General features: G+C 51.3%; 1 protein-coding gene across 3 annotated transcripts; it reads left to right on the top strand.

Annotated features, from left to right (window-relative positions):
* The first annotated feature begins 3,128 nt into the window (after positions 1–3,128).
* On the top strand, positions 3,129–24,687 carry HJV (hemojuvelin BMP co-receptor). Of its 3 annotated transcripts, none has more exons than XM_054010311.1 (4): positions 3,129–4,267; positions 20,320–20,479; positions 22,077–22,579; positions 23,781–24,687. In XM_054010311.1, the coding sequence occupies exons 2-4, from the start codon at positions 20,386–20,388 to the stop codon at positions 24,399–24,401; spliced, it is 1,218 nt and encodes a 405-aa protein (XP_053866286.1). In that variant the 5' UTR covers positions 3,129–4,267; positions 20,320–20,385; the 3' UTR covers positions 24,402–24,687. The 3 variants fall into 3 exon arrangements, with proteins under 3 accessions (XP_053866286.1, XP_053866287.1, XP_053866285.1); XM_054010312.1 differs by lacking the exon at positions 3,129–4,267 and adding an exon at positions 11,885–12,211; XM_054010310.1 differs by lacking the exon at positions 3,129–4,267 and adding an exon at positions 16,480–16,579.
* The last annotated feature ends 2,960 nt before the right edge of the window (positions 24,688–27,647 follow it).

Below are 27,647 nucleotides of genomic sequence, written 5' to 3'. Positions count from 1 at the left end.
GGGGACCAACTTGTTACCATTCGATAGAAAATCTAGTGCCAGTTGTGGGCGTTTGGAAATTGCTCTCTGAAATCTGGCCCCAGAGAGTGAGACAGAAAGGAAAAGATGCGTGTTCTTATTTCCTCCCAGTTCAAACATTCCGAAAAGAAAAAAGAAACCAGAAGAAAATCACTCTTCAACTCTTTGTGGAAAGAAGAATTCAAGGGTCCCCCCCCCATCATGCCAAGCTGCACGTTCAACATCCCAGCTCTGTAAAGAAGCAGTTTTCTTGTCTAGCTAAGTTATCATTTGTATGCAGTTATGTCTCTGAGCCCCAGCCATGGGGCAGGAATGTGTGCTAGATGCTGGACAAATATAGCCTGCCCCTGCCCCAAAAAGCCAACGATCCAAATAGAACTTGAGAGACAACAGGTGGAGACAGACAGACAGGGGAGCACAAGGAAACAAGACAACGATAGGGTCAGCAAGATGGGAATCTGCCGGGTTGTGAACAGCACCCTCCTCTCAAGTTCGGCTGGACCCCCTGCCTGTGTATCCCATCACGTGTCTGAATTTCCATGAGGATGGGCCACAGACTTTCGATCTGGATCGGGGTTTCTAGTTCAGCTCCGTGTCTAGTTGCACCACAGGCTGTTCGGTGCATGTCAGATTTCACTTGTGAACAATTTGGAGAGGAGACCGTTTCTTCCTCTGTGTGCGGGTAGCTCCGAGCGCCCTCTAATACATTCACAATAATGATCAGCGTCGTCGTCTCATCGTTTCCTGAGCATCAGCTAAATCACAGAACTATTATCTAGTTCCTTGTTATACATACTCGAGACACAGGAGAGCCATGATAGCTATTTGGGTGGCGGGAAGAGACAATTCAGCATCCAGGGGAGGTCACACGGAGTTGAGATCCTTTGATGAAAGGCACAAGAGAAGAGCAAAAAAGTGCGGTTATTCTCAACATCCCAGAATCCTCTGCTCCAATTCCTGGAGGGGAGAGTGCAACGCACTGCACTGCGAGGACAACTCCACTCACTTCTCTGACATTTCCTGTGCTGATCAATGGCCCAGGTACATCCAGGTAGAAGGCGCCTGTGTAGAGGTTGGATGTTCCAGGTACATCTAGATAGAAGGCGTCTGCGTAGAGGTTGGATATTCCAGGTACGTCCAGGTAGAAGGCACCTGCGTAGAGGTTGGATGTCCCAGGTACGTCCAGGTAGAAGGCGCCTGTGTAGAGGTTGGATGTCCCAGGTACATCCAGGTAGAAGGCACCTGCGTAGCTGCTGGATGTCCCAGGTACGTCCAGGTAGAAGGTGCCTGTGTAGCTGCTGGATGTCCCAGGTCTCTCCTAACAGCCTATTGACAATGACAGAGCAGCATGTGGAGGGGCGGATTAGTAGCCAGAGGGGTTAAAAAGCATCCAGTGTGCTCACTTGGCTTCCTTATTTGAAGCCCGAGGGCCAGGGCCCCGGTGAACAGCCCCTTGGGGGAGTTGGTTCCGTCTTTCGAACTCAGGTCCCAGCACAGGTGGCAGCAGCTGTCGGGGGAGGGTAACTAGCCCCAAAGCGTCACCCCGCAAGGGCCCGTGGGTCGGGCTTTCTGACCAATCAGCACTGGCATGCCGGAGCTGAGCATGGCATCCCACTGCCATTTGCCTGGTCGATTATAAAAAGGGAGGGGAATGTGAGAGCGAGAAGGGGGAGCAGGGCAGGGCGGAGACCAAAGGGCAAATCAAGCCCAGATACCATAAGCACAGCAGCCCTACGGTTTGCGCCTCGAATAAAGCTTTCTTTTCCCCTCCCCTTCCACTTGAAGTAGAATAAAAAGTCACAGGTGCCACCGAGGGAGAGTCCTGGGGGACGGACCCCACCAAGACCCCACTAGGTCTTTTCCATCTCTGCATCCTTGTCTCCTGTGACTGGGGAGGGGTGATGGTCGGGAGAGGTTTAGAAAACTTTCCTCCCTCGGCGCTCACGGCATTGTTCTGAACGTTCACCGCTAGACAATCGGGTTATTACTTCGTATTACAGGCCAAGCCAGGAGAAAGGGGAACAGAAAAGTGACACAGCATGTCAGAACCAGGAATAGACCCAAGATCTCCTGAGTGCTGGCCCAGTGTCCTACCCACTTGACCATCCAGCTCGTAATACCAAACGCTTCTCCTCAGTAGCTTGCAAAGCACTTCACAAAGGAAGGCAGCATCGCTATCCCAATTTGGCACATGGGGAAATTGAGGCATGGAGCTTCACCCCAGGTCACCCAGCAAAGACAGGACCAGAACCCAGGTCTCCTGAGTCCCCGCCCTGTGCTCAGCCATCTAGGCCACGCCTCCCTGCAAATATGGATGTAGGATATGAGGCAGTGGTCGTAGGGTTCAGACTCCAGACCAGGGGCCCGATTCTCTCTTGCCGTGGAGCCAGTGGCATTGGTGCAAAGCGTGTGTAAAACACGCCCCAGTTGATGCAGCAGCCATTCGACCCTCGTTTCACACGGCTGCGCACTACGGACGGCGGGGGTGCCCCGGAAGTTCAGGCCGTGCTGCGGGGCTGCCCAGGTGCCCTCGCTGTAGCAAACGAGAATTCTGCACCTCATTATCTAGCCCCAGGGTCTTGGGTTCGGGAGCTGCCAGGACTGATGCTCAGGGGGAAGAGGAGACGAGAGGAGGTCTGATTTCGAGAGCTCACGGAGAAGAGGAGTTATAGCTGCAAAGCATTCCAGGCTCGGGCCGAGAAGAGCCCCGCAGAGCTCAGGGCCAGATCTTCAGCCGGTGTATCCACAGAGCCCCGCTGGTTTCTTTCCACCCGCTGAGCATCATCGATTGTCAGCTCCCCAGGAGAGATCAGCGGCAGCTTGGCTCCAGCTACATCTGTTTCCATCTTTTTTTAGACAACCTCCCCCCGTCTTTCCCTGCACCCTCCCCTCTCTGGTTCCCCCGTCCCCGGCCCCAGTTCACGTTTTAAACACATGGTGCAGCCCCGGGCTGGGCCGAGCGCCTCCCATACCCAGTTGCTAGTCCAGGAGCAGGTGCTTCTGTCTGTTGATTTATCTGTGCGGCGGCCTGAAGCTCTTCTGTGAAAATCTGCACCCACCCTCTGCTAAGAGGTGGGGAGGGGAGCGGGACAGATGAATGAACATCTGACCGGGGCTTCCTGCTTTGCTTTCCCCAGCGATGCAATCAAGAAGACTCCAGTTCTTCTCAGATCTGCTGCCCACATTCTGGAGAGGCTCACAGGAAAAGAACAGGGGGAGTTTGGGCCTCTCATCCATACGCCCCCGGACCTTTCTCCTTTCCATTCAGCCTCTCCCCGTGCCTGGAAGGACATAAGGAAAAACAGGGAGAGTTTTGTCCTTTGGATGTTCTCAAGAACTTCTCTCCCCAGACATGGGGTGGGAATGACACCAGCTTTCCTAGGGCTTTGGAGAAGCATGGAAGAAAACGGATCGGAGCTCGTATACGGGGTAGGAAAGGTTGTGTCCTGCGGGAAGCACCAGGACCTGAGGATTCAGCCTGGCAGATGGGCCGAGGGTGGGCTTCAGCTTCATTGATTTGTTTCGGGCCAACCCTGGGGTAAAGCAGGGAGAGAGACAGCAGATTGAGACCTCTCCTTTTGAAGCGTGTCTTGGTTCTTCCCATTCCTGGGCGGAAACAAGTAACTGGAGCTATTTACAAGGGGATTCCGCCTGAATTCTTCGCAGCAACCTGGGATCAGCAAGCGGCTCCAGACCCGGATGATGTTCCGAAGCCGGGGGAGGAGGGAATATTTAAAAACAATTCTTCAGAGCAGCATACATTCAGCCCCAGAGCATGTCACACTGAGAACTGAGTGAGTGGGATTCCAACCCGGGCAGGAGTTTGCAGCGTCTCTTAGGAGTCTTGGTCCGGATCTCCTGGATATCACCGGAGATTGCTTTGGCTATGACTCTGATAAGGAAGTGAGTCCGACTAGAAAATCCTCTGCCAGTGGATTCCCCTCACTGCCCCCCTCCTCCCATCAGAATCCTGCTTTCAAAGGATCAAAAATACTAGCGGCTATTTTTAAAGTGTCAGCTTAGAACCTTCTCCTTTGGCTTTCAGGGAGGGCTTGGGTTGTGGGAGAGTTCAGCTGTTTTCTTCTCCCACCGTATCCAGTCCTGGGGGTTAACGCACTTGATTCCTCCCCCCACCGCCCGTTTCTGGCTGGCGGATGAAATCTCAGGAATATCCGGGAAGCTGGTACACGAAGCGTGCCGGAGGATTGGCTGAAGGACGCCGTAGCGCGTGGGTGTGAAGTTTGCCAAGGTAAGTCAGAGCGATGATTTCTTGTAAGATTGGATCTTTCTGTTTTGTGGGTGAATTCGGGGATTGTAAATGTCAAGGGCTAACGCTTACAGTTCAAACAAGCTCCAGGCAAACTTTCCTGCGGTCTCCGCTGCTCTGCCAATGCACCCCGGCCCTGGTTTGCTGCTGTGCCAGTTCTGGGGGGGGTCCTCCCCCCCGACATAGCCCTGCTGTTATAGTCATGGTCTCCTGCAAAGATAGGGCAGTGCAACTCACCACCTGGCTTCCTCCTCCAACGCGGCAGATGCACCTCAGTCCGTGGTGCCCCCTTTCAGTGTAGCCCTGCTCTTTGCTTGGAACCCAGACCGAACCTTGCAGTGGGGGGGGGGTCATTGGATCTCCTTTTCCTCCATTTCTCCCTTCCCCATCATTTTCCTGGCGGCTGCTGCCCTTCCCACTCGCTGTCCAGCACCAGATGTGAGGCAGCAACACCTTCCTCCTGGGACTTGCGGGCCAGTGACTGGAAGCGGGACTCACCCTGGATTCTCACTGATCTGCAGCCCAGCTGCGTGAGCTCTGCATCGTTCAGATCAGTCTCTGAATGCGTCTGAACCGCCAAACAATTTGAGTGCGGGGGGGGGGGGTGAGGGCAGTGTTAATCTGTGCTGGGGCTTGCCAAGGCTTGGCAGTTCATAGCCCCCCACCTCTGGGCTTGTCGCATCCAGTGTATTACCGCCTGGGCCAAGGGGGCCCGTGCCCAGGGGCCCCAAACAATCTCCCCCCGCCGGGGCCATGGCAGGGAAATAGAGCTGCTCCGATCTTGGGGCCACCGGGAGGTGGGTCCGGAAAGGAGTGAGGCCATAGGGGGGAAGGGGCGGGGCTGTGGGCAGAACGGGGGCAGGGCCGTGGAAGGGGTGGGGTCACAGATGGAAAGAGTAGGGTGAGCCCACGCTCCCAGCACTGGGCCCCCCTACTTGCTCTGTCCCAGGGCTCCAGCAACTGCACAAGTGCTTACTGCCAGCTCAGAAGCCATTCCCGGCCTTCCGGGCTGAACACACGTCATGGCATCTTCCTCCCCAGCAAATTGGCCAGGAGGACTTGGGGGGGGGTTGGGCTTCCACTTTCCTCTGCAACATGGGGCGTGAGTCACCTCCAGGGATTCTCTCGCCTCCTCGATTCCTTGCCCCTTGCAGGGGCCTGGGGCGTTGGTGGCATCTTGGTCTGTGCTCTGCCCGTGGCACACTTCGGGCTAGAATCCCAGGCGCTGAGGTGCTTTCGTCTAACAAAAGTCACCCGCTCCACGTAGGGGTATCCGGATGAAACCAAGTAGCCGGTGATACACAGGAGGTCAGGCCAGATGCTCCAAAGGTCCCTTCTGGCCTTAACTCTATGAAATATGTGTCAGTTCGGCATGTGATTATTTCCCAATATACCACCCCTCACAGGCGCTGGAACCGGGGTGCTGCCTCACCCCTTGGCTTGAAGTGGTTTCCATCCTATATGGGATTTACAGTTTGGTTCACTGGCTCTCACGATAAAAATGGTTCCAGCACACTGGCCACCCCTAGGGTGGATGCAGTTATCTGGGGATAAAGGTGCCTTTTACCGGAATAGCTTATTCCCCTTCCCATATGGGACTAGTTATAAGCACCTTTATATGATGTAACTACATCCACGCCAGAGGGGGTGGTACTGCTTTGATACTGTACCTACACAGACAAGCCACAGGAAATCACCCCGGCTGAGTTGGGAAGGAAACCGTGAGCTGCCCGTTCGTTCCAGCGTCATGCCAAGTCCTGTTGCATGGGACGGGGCATATTCTGTGCCTGGACACAGCTGCTGGTGGAAGAGCAATACCCCAAGCCACACCTAGCGTAGTAGAAAAAGTAGCCCCAATTTCTCCTGGACGGGGGAGCTTGCTTTGGGTCCACGCTGGGAGGGGCAGGGTTGCATGAGAAAGTGAAGGCAGCCTCCTCCTCCCATTCCCACCCGTGGAGAGTGGGGGCGGAACACTGTCGCGTCACAAGGCAGTAGGGACAGGTGTAAAGGTTGCACAAGAGACATGGCTGTGGAGAACTGGACCGTTGTGTGGATGTCAGCTACCTGGATGATCTCTGTCCTCCCTCCGCTGGCCCAGTCTAGGTTGCAATGCTGTGGACCTCTTCGAACCCAGGCTCTAGGGCAGACTTTTTCAAAACACCCTTCTCTGGTTTCACCTTTTCCCTGCTGGTCTCCTCTCTTCTCCCGGAAGGGTCACCTGCTTTGCTGCCATTATGACATTGAAATCGATGGGGTTTCTGGGAGGTTGGGTAGGGGATCCAGTGTAGGCTGACCTGTCTGCGCCTGGTGCATCGGGAAGCACAGCAGATGTATTTATTGCCTGAGCATCCTAGGTACCTTGAGCAGCAGTTAAAGGGTTAAAGAGATGGTCTTCCCGCACCGAACACCTTCCACTGATCAAGGCCTGCGAAAGACTCCGTGTGCTGTTCCCTGGAGAATTTCTGCCTGCATCCCCTCCCACCCTCCGTGTAACTGATTCCCACCCAGGGCATCCCGGCATGGGCATGGCTTGGAGCTCATGGCAGGGAAGCTGAAATCAACAGATGGAGCAAATACTGGGCAGCCCAAGTCATGGCTAGGTGGGGTTTGGAGGGGGAAAAACTGCAACCCGGAGATGCAATGCAAGCTTTTACCCTGCCCTCGATGTTGCTGGGGTTGAACCGAGACAGTCGCATAAGAAATAGCGTAGAGGAAAGAAGAAACTAAAAGGCACACAAGCAAGGAAGCTGAGAGATGTGTGTAGCTGGAGAGCCAATGAGAGGGGCAGGTAGAGGGGAGGATACTCCAGATGATACGAAGTGCAGAGAGAAGGGTCTTGCAGTGCTAGACAGGTCGCTTGAAGGGACAGGGGCAATGGGGACAGAGTTCTGAGAGTCGGTGCCGCAGCGGGGTTCCAGTCTAGGTTCTATCCCTGCCTCCCTCTGTGCTATTTGACAAATCACTCTCCCTCACCCCCGTGCCTCAGTTTCCCCATCGGTTGAATGGAGATATCGCTCCTTCAGCTGTCGTGTCCAATTGGACTGTCAGCATTTCAGATCGAGGGGCTGGGTCTGCACAGCGCCCAGCACATCGGGGCCCCGATCCCCGCTGGGGCCTCTGCAGGCTACTGCAATGCAAATACCGAGGCTAAGCAGGGGGAGTGTTGTCAAACGTCTGGGTATTCAGAAACCTTGTGACACAGCCACGCTTTGCGGATGCCACCCTCGCTAGAGCTTGAGAAAAAGCCAGGGGCCGCCTAGGCATCAAAAGGCTTTTCCCTTCCTTTTCTAACAGCTGACAATGCCAACTCCACTGGGATCCGACACCCCAAGCTGGGTCCTTAACTTCTTAGAACCATCACCAGCAATAAAGGTTCTGGCATCGGATCTTAGCAGATGGGTCTGTTGGTGAGCAAGGGAGAATAGACTTACGCTCATTCCACTAACAGTTGCACTGGCCCTGCCAGGCTAACGGGCTTGGGACAGCTGCCGTTAGAAAAGGGATCAGAGCTGCTGAGCAGGGAGCCAAAAAGTCATTTTTCTGAGCATTGAAAAAAGAAACTGGACCGCCACAGAGTGGCACTGCTACAGAGTTTACGGTAAGCTATTCTGTTCTGTGTACACTATTTAGATTCTCCAACCCTGCCCGGCACCATAGTAAGCTGAGTCCCTTTTGGGTGAATTATGGTACTAAGTGATTTAAAGTGTAGCTCCTATTGGGAGGAATTAAAAGCGTGGGATCTCTCTCTCTCTTTTCACATGCTTTGCCTCCTCCTTGAAGTCCGGCCCTGCCAGCCTCAGGTATTTGGTTAGAGTTCAAACGAAAATGCATTGAAGGGAATTTGTGAATCAGCTTGAAAAGGGGCTTAGCAACTGGGAGCCATCTGCAGTTTGGTGCATGATCTTTGCAAAGCCAGACCCTTTGCACAAATGCAGCAGGTACCAATCTGTCTTGCTCTGATCTACTGCTGGGACCTTAAATCTGTCTGCACTGCAGACGTGCTGGGTTTAACACTGTAAATTCATGCTGCCTGCAACCATGGGGCAGTATATAGGGTCTAATGGCTCATTCCCTGGGGTTGCTGACCCCAAGCATTCAAACGTCATGCATCAGGCCCTGAAAAGTCATGTTTGTTTGTTTTGTTTTAAGTAAGAAACGTGGAGGAAGTTTATTTTTTTGGAGCTTTTAAGTGATCACTTTTTCAACTTGTCTCTGCAAGCACAAGGGCTAGAAACTTAGCTTTCATTTTTTTTAAATGAGATTCCCCCATAACGACTTGACTGCAGGAGCTGGGACTTTAAGCAACCCCCCTCCCCCACCAGATAGCATGAACGTTAGTAATGCTGTGTTCTAACCATGTTCAAGGCTGCAAATGTGGGAGATTTGGTGAGGGTTTTGTTGGTGTTTTTAAAAACCATCTTTTCTCCAATTGTTGGCTTGGCTGGAGTTACAACCTAAGATCAGAGATCTCAACGGTGTAAGGTGCTTTTTTTTGCCTCTCCTTCCTCTTTGGGCACTGGCCAAGACTGGAGCTGCTGGGCTAATGATCTGAATCAGTGATGTGTTGTAGTGGACCCTGTCAAAGTCATGCGGCCTTGTAGGGAGAGCTGGGGTGGTTTCCTTGCAATGGACGGAATTCATCCCCTTTCTCTGTGCCTGAAATGGCTCGTTTGCTCATAGGAGCAAATCTCTGTGCCATTAGAAAGCACTATATTGGAGCAAACAGCAAGGTACCTAGTATCAGGGGGTAGCCGTGTTAGTCTGCAAGGCACCTCAGCACCTTACATGAAAGAAGATGAAAGTTCTACTAGGTCTTTTCACGCCCATTTCAAGTTACACATTTGGGACACTGCATTGCCCTACGAGACGGGCCTGATTCTCTGCTTGTGCTCTTGCTCTTGCAAATCAGGAGGTACTCTGTCTGCGTGGACGTAGAACAGGCACAAGGGGAGAAAACAAAGTTTTCTAGCAAAGTACCACCTATTTGGAGTTTGTGTCTGGCCAACAGCATTGCATCTCTTTGCTTATGAGACGGTCTCTTTGATTGAATGGAGAAATGAATCACAGGTTTCCCCCTCTTCTTTCTACAGCCCTGGGATGCGGTGTTTATCCCAGGCAAGCTAGCTATCTTAGCGTTTTGTACGGCTGCCCATCGCCGGAGCGACTGGCCACCTTCCGTGTACACAGATTGGCCGTAGCAAATTCCCTGGTGAATTTAATGGAATCTCTAGCTCTTGTCCCTTAAGGGAAAATAATGGTGAGAAACCCCCTTATTAATGATACTGTCATGCCCACTAATCACCAGTCTTGTTTTGGTTCATTAAGGGGCTAGCACAGGCAATGTACAAAACGTCTAAAACCTACATACAAAACTTCACATGGATCAGCATCTGTAAAACTTCCCAGCCTGCCCCAGATAAGGTTCATTCACCACTTATTTGGTGTGTCTAGGGGTCTTCCCAGCTTCCGCATCTTCACCTTCTTTATCTTCTTGCCAGTTGAGATCAGGGTCCCATCATGTTTGTGCAGCACCCAGTGTGCCAAAGGAGACTGCCCCTGCTCGGAAGAACTTGCAGTCTAAATAGCCAAGTTGGGCAAAGGGTGGGAGGGGGAACAGAAGGGAAGGGCCTTGTCCATTGTCATAGAGCAAGTCAACAGTAGAGCTAGAAGTAGACCCAAGTTCTTCTTGGTTCTATCTGAGTATTCGATCCACTAGATCCGTGGTTCTCAACCAGGGGTCCGCATACCCCGGGGGGTACACAGAGGTCTTCCAGGTGTACGTCAACTCCTCTAGATATTTGCCTAGTTTTACAACAGGCTACATAAAAAGCGCCAGCAAAGTCAGTACAAACTAAAATTTCATCCGGACAATGACTTGTTTATACCGCTCTCTATACTACACACTAAAAGGTAAGGACAATATTTATATTCCAGTCAATTTATTTTATAATTATGTGGTAAAAATGAAAACGTCAGCAATTTTGCAGTACTAGTGCGCTGTGACGCTTGTGTATTTTTAGGTTGGATTTTGTCAGCAAGTCGTTTTTAAGTGAGGTGGAACTTGGGGGTACGCAAGATAAATCAGACTCCTGAAAGGGGGACAGGAGTCTGGAAAGGTTGAGAGCCATTGCCCTAGATAACACTGCCTCTTACTGGTTAGCGCTGGGCAGGACCTGGATTTTAAGCAAAATTCTGCTATTTGGAAATTTCTTCCATTCTGAAAATACTGTTTGTTTTTTAATTTCCTGCAAAAACAAAAATCTGAAAAAGTGTCATTTCAGGGCGATATAAATGTTCCGTTCCGATGTCGACCTTTTTAAAAGTTTTTTTTCCTCCACATATATATGAAAACCTAATCATTCCATTCTGAAATGTCAAATCAAAATGTTCCCTTCTGAAAACGTCCAAGCCGGAAATTTTGACATTATCAAAACACCTTGTTTCATTTTTTTTTTCTAAACGGAATTTGGTTGAAGTCACCACATTTTTCTAAAGGTTTGATTTCTATGAAAACAACATTTTTTGTGGTCAAAAAATGAATGATAGATTTCCAACCAGTTCTAAGTAAGTGCCTTTCACCAACCCACCCATATGCTAGTCAATCCCTCCATATACACCCCTTGGGGCTTAGTAGATACACCACTGATCTAGGATTCAGCAGCCTTGGGTTCTCTTCCACTTCCCTGCTGGGTGACCTTTGGCAAGTCACTTTGCCTACCTGTGCCTCAGTTTCCCCACCAGTAAAATGGGGCTAATGCTATTGACCCTCCTTTGTAAAGAGCTTTGAGATATATGGATGAAGAGTCATTTAGAAGAGCTATTATTATTATTATTATAATATTGCATTGTGTTGTACTCCAAAGGCCAACACGATAAAAGGTTGTTCAGAACAGGTTGGACAAACGCAGGGATTATCTAGATCAGGGGTCAGCAACCTTTCAGAAGTGCTGTGCCGAGTCTTCATTTATTCACTCTCATTTAAGGTTTCGAGTGCCAGTCATACATTTTAACGTTTTTAGAAGAGTCTATAATATACAACTAAACTGTTGTTGTATGTAAAGTAAATACTGTTTTTAAAATGTTTAAGAAGCTTTATTTAAAATTAAATTAAAATGCAGAGCCCCCCCGGACCGGTGGCCAGGACCTGGGCAGTGTGAGTGCCACAGAGAATTAGCTCGCATGCGTGCCATAGGTTGCCTACCCCTGATCTAGGTTCGCTTGGTCCCGCCTAAGCGCAGGGGGCTGGACTTGATTTCTCGGTGGTCCTTCCAGCCCTACATTTCTGTGATCATATAAGTACATCCCAGCTCTTGTCTCTCTCCAGTTGGGGGGGCAGGGTGGGTGTGGCAGATTCATGGCATTGGCCAGGGTGGGAGGTGGAGGGGAATGTCAAATTTTAACCCTCGCCACGGAAAGTCCATGTGCTCCCGGGGACATTTGCACACGTGGCCTGCTAGACCAGCTGACTGTCTCCCTAGCGAGCAGAGTGGTGGATCCCTGAAAGGCTTGGTAGCTCACTTGCCTAGTAGCGCGCTGCCTGTCTCCCGCCGGGAGCCAGCAACTATTTCTGGGGCTCCTCTCTCCGCACCATGTGCTTTGTTTTTCTTGGCTGGGTCGCAGTCGGTCTAAATTTAGTCCGATCTATTTCAACGCCTGTCCCCTGCTCGGCGTGTCTTGCAAACGGGAGCGGTGAGGGGGAAGCTGCTGTGTGAAAATGGCAACGAGGGGGATGGAGAGACATCAAGAATCCTGGCCCCGTGGTGGAGTGCTTGGAATCAGCATGGCCCCTTTCGCTGCCAGAGACGGAGCCTGTCTCCTGGACCGGACCCTCGGGGGAGCACGCATCGGGGACTGGGAATGAGCATTGCAGAGCCAGGACTCTCTCCAGGTGGATGGCACAGGCCGCCTGGCGTAAAGATTTGGCTGGTAAGAACACCGGGCTGGTCTTCGAAAAGCAGACCTTCATGGAGGGCTGTTTTGCTATTAACCCTCGCTAATTAAACCCTATGCCCTGTGAGCTAGGTAAATCTCATCAGGGCAGGGGGGGCGGCCACAGAGGTCATGGGGTTTGCCCAAAGGATTCTGTGTCAGAGCTGAAGTGTGGGGCAGCTGGTCCAGTGCACGCTTGGGCTTTCTCCAAAGGGAGGGAGAGAGGGAACGGCCATCAAGTCACCCTGATAGGAAATCTCCTCTCTCCTGTTGGTCTCCTAGAGAACGTGCTCTGTCCACGCCTGGTACTGGCACTGGCTGGGAGCGGGTTGCTTGGGGGGTGGGGGGGGCAGAATTATACCCAGGGCTTCCTAGGATGAGCTGGGGACGGGGGCGGTTCACTAGCAAGCTGAGAGCTCAGATGCTCCTGGAGAGCTCAGCGCTGCGGCTTCCCCTTCCATTCTCAAAGCAAGCCCGGGGATGTCAGCAGGGAGGCAGGGAAGGGCTCTGCTGTGTGGGGCGGGCAAGGCTGTCTGAGGGGAGGAAGGGTCTGGGCGAGGGTGGTGGAGGAAGGGGCATGCATAGGGGAATGGGGATGGGGTGGAGTTAGGGAGCATCTGTGATAGGGCGGAAAAGGAAGGGGCAAGTGGTACGGAGCTGCAGTGGTGACAAATGGGGGGGCAGTGGATTCGTGAGGGGGGGGTCTGTGCTCAGGTGGGAGGGGAGGGAACATGCCCTGGGGGTGGGGCACAAGGGGAAGGGTGGGTGCGTGGGCCGTGGGGGTGGTTAGAGTTCTGTCACTTGCTGAAAGAGGAAGCAGATGGGCATGTAAACCAGCAGAGCCTTTGGCCAGGGGCACTTTGTGTGAGGAAGGCAGCCACAGGGCCAGCCTTCTGTGCGTGTCTGGTTCCCGGCTCCAGTGCTCTCAGCCAGAGCCCTGCACCAGCCAAGGCTGCCTGGCTTTAGCAGGGCGGGGACATGGGTGTGATGAGAAAGTGAAGCCGATCTCTCCCGCGACTTATAAAGAAGAGTCAAGAGAATGAAATCTGGTGACAGCTGCTGATCTCCTGGGGTCTTGGGGGAGCGTGTGGGGTGTGTATCAGAGCCCTGGAACTGGGAAAGTCTGCGGAAGACCTGGCCCAAGTGGACAATCTCGGTACCAATGACATCTTGAGGTAAAGGCAAACTGGGCACATGCCCAGGGCCCCAGCGGGATGTGTATAAAAGTTTATCCGGTTCCACAGCGGAGCTAAAGAAAGCGACGTTTTTAAATCAACAGAATACACGTAAAACTTTCTGTTACCCCCTGTCGTGTTTTGCTTCTCAATAAAATTTGAAAGGAAAGAGTGACTCTTTATTTCCTACTGCAATGGAGTGGGGGCCCCCCATTTACATTGGGCACGGGATGGGAGTCTCCGAAGCCAGTAAGACGGCCCTGCGTATGGCCCCATGGCAGTGGAATCGGACCACTGGTTCACCTCGGATTCCTCACGTCACCTGTGAAGCCATGGAAACCTTCCACCCAATGGGCAGGTAGGTAAAGGTGGGTGAGATTTCCACGGGTGGGATGTGGATGGACATGTCTAGCTAGCTGGCTGCCCCTCATAGAAGATTAGGGTTAGAAGGGACCTCAGGAGGTCATCTAGTCCAATCCCCTGCTCAAAGCAGGACCAACACCAACTAAATCAACCCAGCCAGGGCTTTGTCAAAAAACCTCTAAGCATAGAGATTCCACCACCTCCCTAGGTAACCCATTCCAGTGCTTCACTATTCTCCTAGTGATCTAGTGTTTCCTAATATCCAACCTGGACCTCCCCCACTGCAACTTGAGACCATTGCTCCTTGTTCTGTCATCTGCCACCACTGAGAACAGGTGAGCTCCATCCTCTTTGGATCCCCCCCATCAGGTACTTGAAGGCTGCTATCAAATCCCCCCTCACTCTTCTCTTCTGCAAACTAAATAACCCCAGTTCCCCCAACCCCCTAATCATTTTCGTTGCCCTCCGCTGGACTCTCTCCAATTTGTCCACATCCCTTCTGTAGTGGGGGGACCAAAACTGGACGCAATACTCCAGGTGTGGCCTCACCAGTGCCAAATAGAGGGGAATAATCATTTCCCTCGATCTGCTGGCAATGCTCCTACGAATACAGCCGAATATGCCGTTGGCCTTCTTGGCAATGAGGGTACACTGCTGACTCATATCCAGCTTCTCGTCCACTGTATTCCCCAGGCCCTCATCCCTAACACTACTTGAACTTCTGCCAATGCTGGGTGGGGTGGGAGAGACAGATGTCAGCTTCCGCTCCCCATCTCCTCCACCAGGCCTTCCAGGCCTTTTACAGCTGGACAGCCTGGAGCTCTCCAGCTACACATTAACCAGCTGTTTTCTCTGCAAATGGTCCCAGTGGGGACAAGGCGGCCACTGGCTTCTCTCTGATGGTTCATGTGCTCGGCAGTTTAGTGAGGCGAGTGCAGCATGCAGGCATTGCCTTGCTACAGCCATTCTGCTCTGGGCACCTTGGATGTTGCCTATTATAGGGAGGTGGCGTGAACCACGGAGCTAGCAGCATCACACTGTAAACCCTTTGGCACTCCTGGAGAACTATTCAGAAAGAGATCTCAAAGCACCTTATAAACTCAGAGTTAAGTTTCCCCAGGCCCGCCCCCCCAGAAAGTTGGATCAGTATCTTTATGCCCAGGTTACAGAAAGGAAAATTGAGGCCTGACGGATTACTTGGAAGGCTGGCTAGATGCAGAGGTTTAATCCTAGACAAAGAGGAGGCTGGCTTTCACACTTGGATGAGGAGGCTGGAGGACCATTCCTACTCATGGCCTAGGACTGTTCCCCCGGATATTAAGCCTTTAACTCACAGTTTGACTATTGTGGTAGAGGAAGGAGTAGAAACCAGAGTTTTTGCTCTCCCTGCCCCCCCCCAACCTGACCCTGCTCTAACCACTAGACCACACTCCCTCCAGGTCATCCCAAATTTGAGCAGCCTCCTCCTCATGCACATGAAATGCCCTCCAGTTCTCATGTGCTTATAGATTCTGCAAATCTCATTGGAGACAGGGGCCGGATTCTGATCTCAGCGTAAATCCAGTATCATGCTGTGGAAGTCAATGGTGTTTTAGTGGTTGGAGTCAGATCAGAACTTGCTCTCAGCCGTTGAAAGCGAAATTCCAGTAACGCCTTGAGCAGACGCAGCAGGTGCATTCAGCAACGTTCTCTCTCACGTTCAGTTTATGGGCATTACACCTGGAGGAGGTGGGGTGGTAACATACCACCCCAAAAAGTGCAGGCTCGGTTATTAGTGGAACAGTTTACCCAGGAAACATGGAGGCCATGAAGATGATCATGGTCAGCTCTTGATGGCAGGGCCTGGTTCTTACTGTGTGTTTGCACCACAGCCAGCATCACAGAGCCTCAGTCAGGGTTGGGGTGTCTTGGTGTTACCAGAATACAAATCATTGGCGTTTTATTACCGTGCTCTTGAGTTCCGTTCTTCATGAGATCACAGGCCTCCGAGCCTGGCTACTTGATATGATGAGAAGGATGTTTGGAGGGGACAGATCTTTGCCCTTCTTCTAGCACTTTTCTTCTAGACACGCTAACCCTCACATGCCCTGTGAGGTCTCTTATCCCCTTCTTGTAGCTGGGGAAGTGGAAGTGATTAGCCTGAAGCCACACAGCAAATTAGCAGTAGACATGGGAATAAAACTCTCACTCGCTGTCCTCTAGCCACTAGACCCAATTCCTTTCCTGATCTGAGAAGAGAACCCAAGAGTCCTGGCTCCTAGTCCCCCCCCCTTGCTCTGACCACTAGACTCCACCCACTCCATGTGCATTCTGTTGGATTCTCATGGGCCCCCAGGTCCTGCCAAGATGGTCTCACTTCACGTGTCTTGAGATCAGATCTCCATCTCTGAAAGTCTCCATGTCGAGATGCTTTAGCCTAATGCAACCTGTTGGGCTCCACAGTGGGGTAACTGGATGTCACACTAGCTGATCTTCCAGCCTTCAGCTCTATGAATCAGAAGCTTTCCTTGCTGGGAGGTTCTTGGGGGAGGGGTGATGGCAAGACCTGGGCCCCATCACGTGGGCTGATCATGTGGCTGTTGGCTACTTTTTGGTGGGGAGCGCTGGGTTGATCATTAGCTCCTGCAGCGAACCCAGAGGGAGCTGGCAGATGCTCCCGGGTTGTTTATCGGCTTAGTCAAACACCCCAAAGTTCAAGCGCAATTGCAACAGGCAGAGCTGGAGAAAGCGAATGCAAACGGCTGGACAAGTTGAGCGAAGGAGGCAGAGGAGAATGAACTATCTGCTCGTATTCCTTCGGACCCAGCACTCGTCCTGAGTGTCAGAGGTACAAAGGGAGGCGACCGCGTTAGTGTCTCTAATGGGACAAGGCAGGGGGATGGCAGGGCCAGTTCCTAGGGCTGTGAGACAAGAGCACCACCATGTAAGAGCCCACTGACTGAACCAAGCCATTAGGAGTCCGGATGCTAGACCAATGCTGCTGAACCGAGAGGGTCCGTCTGCTCTTGGGAGATTGCTGCTCTGCTTGTCTCTCATCCTGGCAGGAAGGGATCCTGTTGCAGAGAGAGAGAGTGTGTATGCGCGCATGCACAAGCGTGCCTAAAAGAGACTTCTACCTGCTTTTGTAGGGGCGATAGATGAGCCCCAGTTGGAAAACTGGGGCAGTGAAGCAGATCTTAACCCCGGATAGCCGATCAACCCCATGATCGCTCAGAGACCACCAGGTCAGGCGTAGGGATCTTTTCCCTTCCGTTTTCACAGCTGATCAGAGGCGTGATCATTCCACCAGAGACTCTTCTAGACGGCTTTCCTTAGAGCTGGGAAAGGTACTGGCCCCCCTGTACTGTACTCCCTAAAGACCGCCTCCCATCTCACCCTCTGCCTTCCCGCTCAGGGTCCAGGCCCATTGGCGGAGCAGCGTGGTGGTGGCAGTGTAGATGATTCCACCAGCCGGTGTCTGGGGAAAATCTTCTGCAGTGCTTGCGTGCTGCCTGTGGCCTGCGGCTCTCCGTGACCAGTAAAGGAGAGGGTGCGGCTAGCGTACCACGCTAGGACTCAGGAGAGCTGGGTTCTGTATTCCTGACTCTGCAGTTGGCTTGATGCACCTCTCTGTGCCTGTGTCTCTCCCCCCCTCCCACATTTGTAAAATAGGGGAAAACGCTACCTGCCTCTACATAAAACGGTTGTGGGATTGATGGATGTAAACCACTGTCTATTCTCAGAGTGATGAGGACTTCACAGGGAGGTGCATGCACCCCATAATGACCAGAAATAGACATTAGAATCAGTCTACAGGTGTCCAGGACTGGAGACAGAACTTTCTCCGGGGATGGTCTGAGATTGTGCTATGAATTCCCTCAGCAACCCAGGACTATCACAAACCTCACCCCTCTCCTGCTCCACATTTAAGGCGTATTTCTGGGACCTGGCCGCCTCTAATCCAAACACACAGCGATGGGTATCTGCACAGGCTTCTCCCTCTGCTGGGAGGGCAAGAGAACAAACCCCACGGAAATGACGTGTAGTCACGTTGCTTCCTGCCCTACTGGAAGGTGCGCAGATACTACGGCAATGAGCGTGGTATAAAAACCTATCGAGAATAGGATTTCAGAACCAGTATGCATAAGCCTATAGAAATCTAATCCTGGGTATACACGTGCTCCCTCCTCCATTGCAATTGCATTAGATAGTTCTTGCTCTAGGACAGGTGTTGGCCAGAAGGACAGAGCGTATGTTGTTAATGAATGCTAAGGAGTTGCTGTTTTATTTTTTCCTTGAGCCAGATTCAAACCAATCTCCCACCCCCCCATTCCCCCCTCAGCCATTCATCTAACTTTATTTTTCCTGGCAGCAAATGCCTGGGACGGCCAGCTGGGGGTGGGAAATGTTCTAGCCACGGCTATGGTCCATCCAGCACAAATAATGGCCTGCCACTGAGCAGTTGTGACCCTATTGTCTCCAGAATCCTCTTCCCTTCCCAGAAACTTTTATTTCATTTTCAGGAACTTGCAAATACTGCCAGTGCGAGCTGCTCCCAGAAGGGAGCGGAGTTCAAACGCTCACAGGCAGCTGGGCCAGTCAGAATTAAATGTGTGAACCTCTCAAGTGAAATAAAAGAACCTTTATTTACACATGCAGTATCTGTGCCTGTCACCACCCCAAGTACACTTGCACATCCCAGTTCCTGACGGGCCCACAGATGCATGATCACCAGTGATCGGCACCCTGCAGTCTGTCCCTTAAATCTAGCAGCAGGGTGGAGAAATTGCTAGTTAGGAGTCTAGCTGTTAGCTAAAAGACCATGTGCATCCCCTCCACCCCCATGGAATTTAGAGTGTTCCGTATCCCAGCCCAATGCATGAGACACACGGTTAGACTGTTAGCAGGGTGTTCGTGGTGCGTTCCTCCACATCAGAGAGATTGATCCCGGTGAAGTCAGACTCAAAGACATAAATGCAAGACTATAAACGCTATCTGCTGTATCTAGATTTTTGTATTGGCAGCCAGCATAATCCATTTCAGGTTCCTACCCCCAGTAGCCTCTAAAACCCAGCTTCTTTCCGAAGTAAGACCAGTGCAAACCTGCAGGGCTTCCATTTGAATGGAAAATGAGAGGGGAAAAAAATCCCTTTGTTTCTAGAGAAATTCTCCCCTTAATTTTCCACGTGTGCGTGTGACCGAGATGCTGTGAATCTGGAAAGTCCGCCTGGTTCTGGATACTACCTCGCTTATTTATGTGTACGTGGAGTCCATTTAGTGTAGAGGTCAACGGAGTGAAACTTACATAATAGATCCCTGCAGGTAATTTAGCCGTTGGAATAATGGTACCCAGGGACGTGGTGGATACTCCATCGCTTGAGATCTTTAAATCACGACTGGATGCCTTTCTTTCTGAAAGATGCATTATACCTCAACCAAAAGCGATGGGCTTGATGCAGAAGTTACCGGGTGAGGTTCTCGGGCCTGGGTGATGCAGGAGCTCAGACTAGCTGATCACAGTGGACTCTTCTGGCCTTAAAAAAAATAAAATAAAAAAAAAAATCTACAATTCTGTGCTTCATTCCTTCTGCTTTCACAATGAGCTTTTCACCAGCTGGAGTCACAGCTGACAGCTGTTAGTAACGCATTCCTCTGTGCACCAGCAAAAATGGCACAGGCTGTACCTAACCTCGCGTAGGGGTCTGCTGCAAACAGCTGTCTGCAGATCCAGATCCTCTGGATGTGCGAAAGAGGTCGGGCTCAGTGTCCAGTGGGGCTTGAGAATGGAGCAGTTACCCTTTCGACTGGGAGCCGAGTGACTAAGTCTAGCCCCAGTCACTAATGATCCAGTCTTGTCTGCTGTCTGGTTTGGTGGCCTACACAAAAGGAGTTTGGTGGGTCTCAGTCCACTTTCCAGCAGCCCACTGTCCCCACCACAAAAGTCAGGATCCCAGTTTTGGTGCCTGTTGAGGTTAATCTAGGCATAGAGGTCAAGGACTGAGTGGACTATGGAGAATGAATTCCCCTCTCAGCCCCAGCCCCTTCAATGCATGCTAGATAGCAGCCAGCCCATTTCTGCCCTCTCTTGCCACACATGCCATATCTGTAATTCTCTTTGATACCATATTTCTGTTTGAAAACATCCGAATTTCAATACAACTTGACAACTGTATCACGCACTTTGATAGTGGCGAGTTTCTGCCGAAGGATCCCAATGCACTTCGAACTATATAAATGCAGCCACTTCTGGGGTGGGACATCAGAGAACATTAGTGCACAGAACACTGGGATGGGGAGGAGAAGGCAGTTTGGACCAAGGATAATCCCATCTCACATGCCAGAGCGTCACTAATGTTCACACTCAGCAGACAGGACCTTGTTATTAAGCTGTCTTCACACAAAGTAACTTGTAGATGTCTCTCTCTCCGTGGGAAAGATGAAGAGGGTAGTTGAGCCTGCTGGATTTTGAACCTGCAGCTCTCGGGATTCTGGCTATTTCAAGCGTGAAGATAAGGGCACCGAGCCATCCTGTCCAGCAGCTCATGTTAGTTTATTTAACCCAGATCCCTGTCTCTGCTTTGCTTCCAGGGGAGCTGGTGAAAGAAAAGACGAAACGGGGGGTGCCTCATCCCCAGAGGCTCTGGATGGATTGGAATGGGGAAGTCAGCCTGCAGTACGAGCCCACAGCAACTGGAAGGCACCTGCTTCATCCTCAGAGCACTCTTCCTCCTCCTCTTCTGCGGGCATGGTAAGGTGCTGAACATGCAGAGATGCCAGGGGTCGGCTGCATGCCAGCAGTGGGAATGTGAGCAGCATGCACCTGCCAAAGGCAGGGGGGTTGCTGAAATAGAGGGGTGGGCATCTGCTAGCGTGTTGGCAGTTCCCATCGCGAAGACGAAGTGGTGGCAGAAGTGTGATGGCTCATTGCATCATTAAAAACAGCAACGGCCCGGAAGGTTATCAGCGATGAAAAGGTCCTGCCAGGTCATCTTGGGAGCTTTGCCCCCAAATTCAGTAGGACCAGGGTTTTGCCCTTAGGCTTTCTCCTTCCCCTCACTAGTGTGGGATTGCTTCCAGACCCTCTGGGAATCTGTAGCATCGACATCTTCCCGCTCCTGCAGTCTCTTACCCAGCGGCTCCCTTCCTGCTCTCAGGACATGCTTGAGATCTGGCTTATTTTGCAATGCCCAGTGCACCTCTGCGCCCCATTTTCCGTTCACTTGTGCGAGCGTTAGCCTTTGGGGAAACTCCAGATCCAAGAGGACACCACAGTGCTGGTGGTCAGCCGGAGAACACGGTGCCATCTCTCGCACTGTGCTGAGGCAGTGCTGAGCCAGGGGAGTGGCCCTACTGAATTACCAACACCGTTTCCTGCAGCGCCCCAATGGTTAATTACGCGGTCTCCCACCCCAACCAAGCCCAGCCCTGCATATCTGGGGAGATCTCGCATACTCACTGATCTCTAAGGCAGTGTAGTAATACAGCCTGGGAGGACAGAACGTTAGAACACTCTGTTGCCCCCTTTAGCCCAAGCAGTTAGCCAAGATTTGGGCCCTTTCAGGGTTGTTTCCGTTAGGCCGAGAAATCTGTGATAGGAGTTGGAGAGATTCTTGGTGTGATCTTGTTTATTTACCAAAAAAAAAAAAAATACAGAGTCCTCGTTCCTTGAGCGCAGGAGAAAGAAGCAGCAGGCAGTTTTCTTGCTCAGAAATCCCCGTGTTTGCCCCTCCAGTGAGCCCTGTGCCCAAGAAGCTCACAAGAAATTCTTCCGTCGAGCTAGCTAATGCCTCTTGGAGAGATGGATTTACTGCAGCCGCTGTGGCGTTTCTAGTGTAGACACAGCCTCAGGCTCACACCACAACTGCTTCTCCTGGCTTTCAGCCGCTAACATGCACAGGTGGCAGCCTACCATCCTAATCACTGTGTTTGCAGTCAGGGAAACCCCTCGACCCATAGGGTTCAGGCTTGGTCTACACTACAAACTTATGGCAGTGTAACTATGAAGCTCTCCTATTGGTGTAGGTAGTGTCTTCACTAAGTGCGACAACGATGCTGTAAGTGGAGACAAGCCCTTAGCTCTGACCCGCCGTGCACCTGGGGTGGGAGTGTCCCTCCATTATTGGTCACTAATTACAAACGGGTTTAATTGCTCCCTCCAGTGAGGCACAAAGAGAGAGTGCTTAGCACAGCCATTGACTTTAATGAGGTCTGCCACTGTCCTGGCATCCAAGGCCTCCTGGATGGTAGCGATTAGCCCCTTTCAGCAGAGCTGGCGGAACGGTGTAACACTGACATCAGACGTGATGCCGTATGCTCTGTCTCGCCCTTCCCCCCGCCCCCCACAGCTTGCTGCCAATGTAAGATCCTGCGCTGCAACGCCGACTACGTGGCCGCCACCCTCAACCTGCGCGGCTCCAACAAGGACGTGGCTTACTGCAACGCCCTGCGCTCCTACTCCCACTGCACCCGCAAGACGGCCCGGACCTGCCGGGGCGACCTGGTCTACCACTCTGCCGTCCACGGCATCGAGGATCTCATGATCCAGCACAACTGCTCCAAGGAAGGCCCCACCTCGCCTCCCCGGCCCCGCCCGCCGGCCCCCAACCACCAGGGCTTTGAGTCCCTGGACATCTGCAACTACGAGAAGAGCTTCCTCTACAAGCATGGCCAGCCCCCCACCTACCAGCACTGCGCGGCCTTCGGGGACCCTCACGTCCGCACCTTCCATGATGAGTTCCACACCTGCCGCGTGGAGGGCTCCTGGCCTCTCCTGGACAATAACTACTTGTTTGTGCAGGCAACTAGCTACCCGGTGGCAAAGAGTTCCAACGCGACAGCCACCGGCAAGGTAACGTCACAGCCTGGGGCTTTGGGCGGCTGCCGTTGCATTCACGGTGCGAGAGGGATGGAGGCTCAGAATCAAATGTAAGAACCATTCCTGCAATGACAGAAACGCTCTCCCGTTGCTGCTGGGCATGGGAAGGGGGCGGGCTAGATTAGATGAGCAGATCTCAAACGGCGGTTCATGGACCACTTGCTGGTTGTCCATCTGCACCTAGCTGCTCACATGGGGCTGGCCCCTGCTCCTGAACGTCCAGCTGCTTAAATTGCATTCAGAGACGTTAAGAAAAATACATTAAGTACTTTCCTAATGGGACTTTTCACGTGCCACATAGGGCATGGTAGGCAGCCCTAAGGGTGGGGCTTATGCAATTAGAATGGGAGTGACACTTGGGGTCAAGAGACCATCCTTTCAGCGGTCGCCAGGTGAACAGTGGGAGGGGCTCACTCTGCCCTGTGAGGTGCTCCAGGTGTGGGTCCAGCCTGGTATAGTGGAAACCCTGTATTTGGATGTACAGCAGGGGTTCTCAAACTGGGGGTCGGGACCCCTCAAGGGAACACGAGGTTATTACATGGGGGAGGGGGTCGCGAGCTGTCAACCTCCACCCTAAACCCTGCTTCACCTCCAGCATTTATAATGGTGTTAAATATATAAAAAAGTGGTTTTAATTTATAACTGGGGGAGGTCGCACACAGAGCTTGCTGTGTGAAAGGGGTCGCCGGAACAAACGTTTGAGAACCACTGCTGTACTATGAGTCCCAAGAAAGATGATGGGCCGCATGGTAACTTCCTGATCTCTTATTACGACGTCAGCCAAGGGCAGGGCCCTACTGCGCTGGGTGGTGCACAGACAGACACAGTTTCCCAGTCCCCAAAAGAGCTCACAATTTAAACAGCCAAGACAAATGGACATTGGGTGGAAGGGGAAGCAGTTTGCCCAAGGTCCGGCAGCAGGTGAGTGGCAGAACTAGGAACAGAACCCAGGAGTCCTGAGTCTCAGTCCAGTTCTCTGGATGTTGGACCAGTAGTTCTGTACCTTGACCTGCCTCCCATCTATCAATATGGGAAGGGCAGGGTGGTTGTTTGATCTCCTGACAGATATCTAGGAGGGTCACAATCCCTTCCTCTTTCCCCTCTCCCCACCACAGTTAACCGGAACTAGACCGGGGTGTGGATCCAGCCTTGCTGTTTTCTTTTTGCCCTGCAGCTCACGATCATATTTAAGAACATGAAGGAATGCATCGACCAGAAGGTCTACCAGGCCGAAATAGACAACCTGCCGGCTGCCTTTGAGGATGGCTCGGTGAACGGTGGCGAGAGGCCGGGGGGGAGCAGCCTGACCATCCAGGAACGTGCGCCCGGGCAGCACGTGGAGATCCGGGCTGCCTACATCGGCACCACCATCGCCGTGCGCCAGGCAGGCCGGCAGCTATCCTTCTCCATCCGGGCAGCCAAGGAGGTGGCGCAGGCCTTCACCGAAGAGCAGGACCTGCAACTCTGTGTGGGTGGCTGCCCGCCCAGCCAGCGCATCTCCCGCAGCGAATGTCACCACACTGGGATTGCCGCTGAGACGGCGCGACTGCTGTGCAAGGAGAAGCTGCCGGTGGAGGACGTCTACTTCCAGTCGTGCGTCTTTGATGTGGTAACCTCGGGCGATGCCAATTTCACCCTGGCCGCACGTGGTGCTCTGGAGGACGCAAAGATGTTCCACCCAGATGCTGAGAAACTGCACATCTTCCAGACTGGGGCGGGCTGCCGTCTCATCTCCTTACCCTTCCTCCTTGTCATCGTCACCTCTAACCTCTTGGCTATTCAGTTGTGCTTTTAACACTCCTTGCCCATCAGGTACCAGGGCTACAAGAACCTGTAGCTGCTCTGTGACATACAGACGGGAGTGAGGTGGACATCAGCTGAAAGGAAGCGGTGCTCTATCTAGAATCTGCTATCATGGGGGTGGAACCAAACTGGCGAAAGGCCCTGGTCTTCGAGAAAAGACCTGGAAATAGCAGCTCATGCTTCCCATTCTCAAACATGCTGCGGACTGGATTAGTTGGGTTTTGTTCTGCTCCTGAATGTTAGTGGAATTTTCCCATCGTGGGTTCTGATTTTTTTTTTTTTTTTTTTTTTTTTTTTTTTTTAAATAACAGTGGGGAATCTGCTACCACATGGGAAAAAGCCATGCAGGGACTTAACTTCTATTGTCTCTCTTTTTTTCTGAAACCCGGAGTGTGAATCCTCTGAGCTTCTGCCGCGCTTCTGCCCAGCTTGTTGGAGGCACACAAGAAGGGGTCCTGCAAATTCCCTATCTTGCTTTTTCTCTACCCAACATGCACTTCAGTTCCAACATAGTTGTAGCAGACTCTTGCTCAGGAACCTGCTAGAGTTAGAAATGATGGAATCCAGGTTGGGGTCAAAGCTTTTGGATGGCAAAACTTTTTGATTTGTAGCTTCAGACATTCTTGTGAGAGCTGCTGTGGAAACCACATTGGAATGAAGTAGAAAGCAGCAAGATGGTAACCAGAATGTCTTGTTCAAGGTTTGAGATTCCTTGAACCACTTGGGCTAGGAACAAATATTTTCTCCTGTATTTTCATTGTTTAGACTATTGGTATAATGCTAACTTGTAGCACATCTGTCTGCAAAATGTCAAATCTCTGAAGTTTCACTTTAAAATTGTCATCTAAGCGTTGCGATTTTTCTCTTTTTGGCACTAATCTAGGACTGAATATAGCAAGTCCCAGACTTTGGACCAGTGTTGAGTTTCAATAATACAGTATAGAGAAAAATCCATCCAATTTTCTCCTTTTTTAGCCCAAGCTTTAATCTGTTATTCTGTCTCCCATAGCCCCACAAAAACCCAACCAAAACCACTGGCTTGATTTCAAGAGTAAGATTAGTAATGTGATAAACCCCAGAAGCAGCAAAGGCCAAAGCTATCAGATTGCATCAGTGACTAAGTAAAATATTAAGGAATGTACATAAATGTTGCCGTGAGACTGAAGTTAAATGTTTAATATATTTGAGGTTTTAAGAGAAGTATATAGAGTTCTATTTGTTAACAAATATTTTCCATATACAAAGACTTTTTTAAAAATAAAAATAAAAAGAGAGGATTCATCCGCTAAACAACTTTGCAATTCTTGTCCTGCTGAACTGTGAGAGGAATGACAGAGTTTTGATCCTACAAAGATGGCATTTGTAGAAGAGAACAGTCATTGGGGGGAGTCTGGTGGGATTTGCAAACATTGTTGCATGAAAGAATTTTTAGAATAGTGCGAGGGAAGGCTTATCAAACCGTAAAAAGAAGGTTCATTTTTATGGCTCGTGTTTCAAGCCATCTTTGGTTTATTTGTCTAGTCCTGCTTTTTCCTGGCTCTGATCAAAGTCACAGTAAAAGGTATAGTGTAGGGAGCTTCTAAAGTACTTCTCCCTCACACACAGTCCCCCATGTGGTATCTACTATAAGCGTTTCTCTGTTTCTTGTACATTGGCATCATTGATCCATGAACGTTTGACATTAAAGGTGTCTATTTTTGAAGTCCTCATTTCCTGTCATCTGTCTCTTATTTCCCTGGTTGGCATGCAACAGGTGAAGATAATTATATCTTGTATTCCACCCCATCGCTCCTTTCATTCCAAAGCCCTTCATGATCTAAATATACACACAGGGCATTGGGGGTGGGAGGGAATAGCAGTGGATACTCTCACACTCCACCTACAACCAAGCTCTGCCCACTTGTGATACCAAAATGGGGACACCACTTGCAATAGATTGTGTGGATCTTCATAATATGATCATTGCTCATCTTCCTTGCCCCCAGTAAAACACTCAACATCAGAATGTGGCGCCAGTGTTAACATGCCTCAGAAATGGATGAGGCCCTTCACGCCTCGGAGCTGTTGTTTCAGGCTCTCTGCAGATGCAGGCAGGCATTCCTGCCATGGTTGACATTTTCAAGGTTCTCTTTGCAAATATAAGGGCCAGAAACTTATTTTATTTATTTAAAATGAAAATTTAGATTCTGGAACACCTTTCACTGGGCTACTGTGACCCAGCCCAATTAGGTCCCTATAGATACGGAATTTACTTCACCCATTATTAAAATGCATCCACCTCTGGAATGGAATGCAGCAGCTGTTTAACAGCACACAGCAATGCTGCCCAACTGCCAGGAAACAAAGAACAACACAGTATCCAAGTGCCAGGGGCAGTTTTAGGGATGCAGAATATAATTACCCAGTAGAATTTGAGCTCGGATACAGCAGCTAATGAACCTATTACTGGGGAAAGTGGCAATGGCTCATTTAGTGACCGCGGGTGATCAGGTCCTCAGTTTAACATCTTGGCTCCTCCAGACCAAGTGGAATCTGGTTCCCAACTCTGGCCTCTTTGCACCTCTCCAGTGGCATAATGGGGTAGAATGGCCCTCTGGGAACGGCGACCCATGCAGAGGCAACCCTGTGCTGCCCTTAGCATATGGGCATGACAAGGGAGTAGTGCCAGAGACTCTGGCCCACTCTGCGTCCCTTAGCACTGCGCTGAGGCATTGGCTCTGTACTGAGAGGGAATACACCATGCACCAGCTACTGCACCAATACTGCCCCGGTCTGCAGCCCCCTGGCTTTGAGAGACTCTCATCCAAGTACTATCCAGTGCCAATCCTGCATATCTCAACCTTTCCCTCCCTGCCTGAGAGAGACAAACTACAGAGCAATCAAACGTCCAGATGGCACGAAGTACTTGCCCACCAGCGCCCAGTGCCTTGATCTGGTTTCGTTTACCTCTGCTGTATTTAGGGTGACCAGATATCCTGATTTTATAGGGACAGTCCCGATTTTTGGGCTTTTTCTTATATAGGTACCTATTAACCCCCACCCCCTGTCCCGATTTTTCACTCTTGCTATCTGGTCATCCTAGCTGTATTGAACCATTTTCTGAGACCTGATCTTTGGCCTGTTACTTTGCCAGCAGATGTCACTCTTTGATAAGAAATAGCAGGGATTCAGAGGCTACTGTAGTTGAAATGCTCTCCCCCACCCCTTCCCCCAGTCCTTTTATTTCAGTGAGCTTTCA

The sequence above is a fragment of the Malaclemys terrapin genome, chromosome 21 (assembly GCF_027887155.1).
Source record: "Malaclemys terrapin pileata isolate rMalTer1 chromosome 21, rMalTer1.hap1, whole genome shotgun sequence".
In the NCBI taxonomy this organism is placed as follows: Eukaryota; Metazoa; Chordata; order Testudines; family Emydidae; genus Malaclemys; species Malaclemys terrapin.
Note: the sequence above shows the minus strand (reverse complement) of the source record. Positions and strands in the feature narration are given on the sequence as shown.

Bases quoted from the DNA above. Each gene is read 5' to 3' on its own strand.
- HJV (XM_054010311.1), top strand. From the start codon at position 20,386: ATGGGGAAGTCAGCCTGCAGTACGAGCCCACAGCAACTGGAAGGCACC. The intron at 20,480-22,076 runs GTAAGGTGCTGA...CGCCCCCCACAG, and splicing joins CCTCCTCTTCTGCGGGCATG to CTTGCTGCCAATGTAAGATC. The intron at 22,580-23,780 runs GTAACGTCACAG...TTTGCCCTGCAG, and splicing joins ACGCGACAGCCACCGGCAAG to CTCACGATCATATTTAAGAA.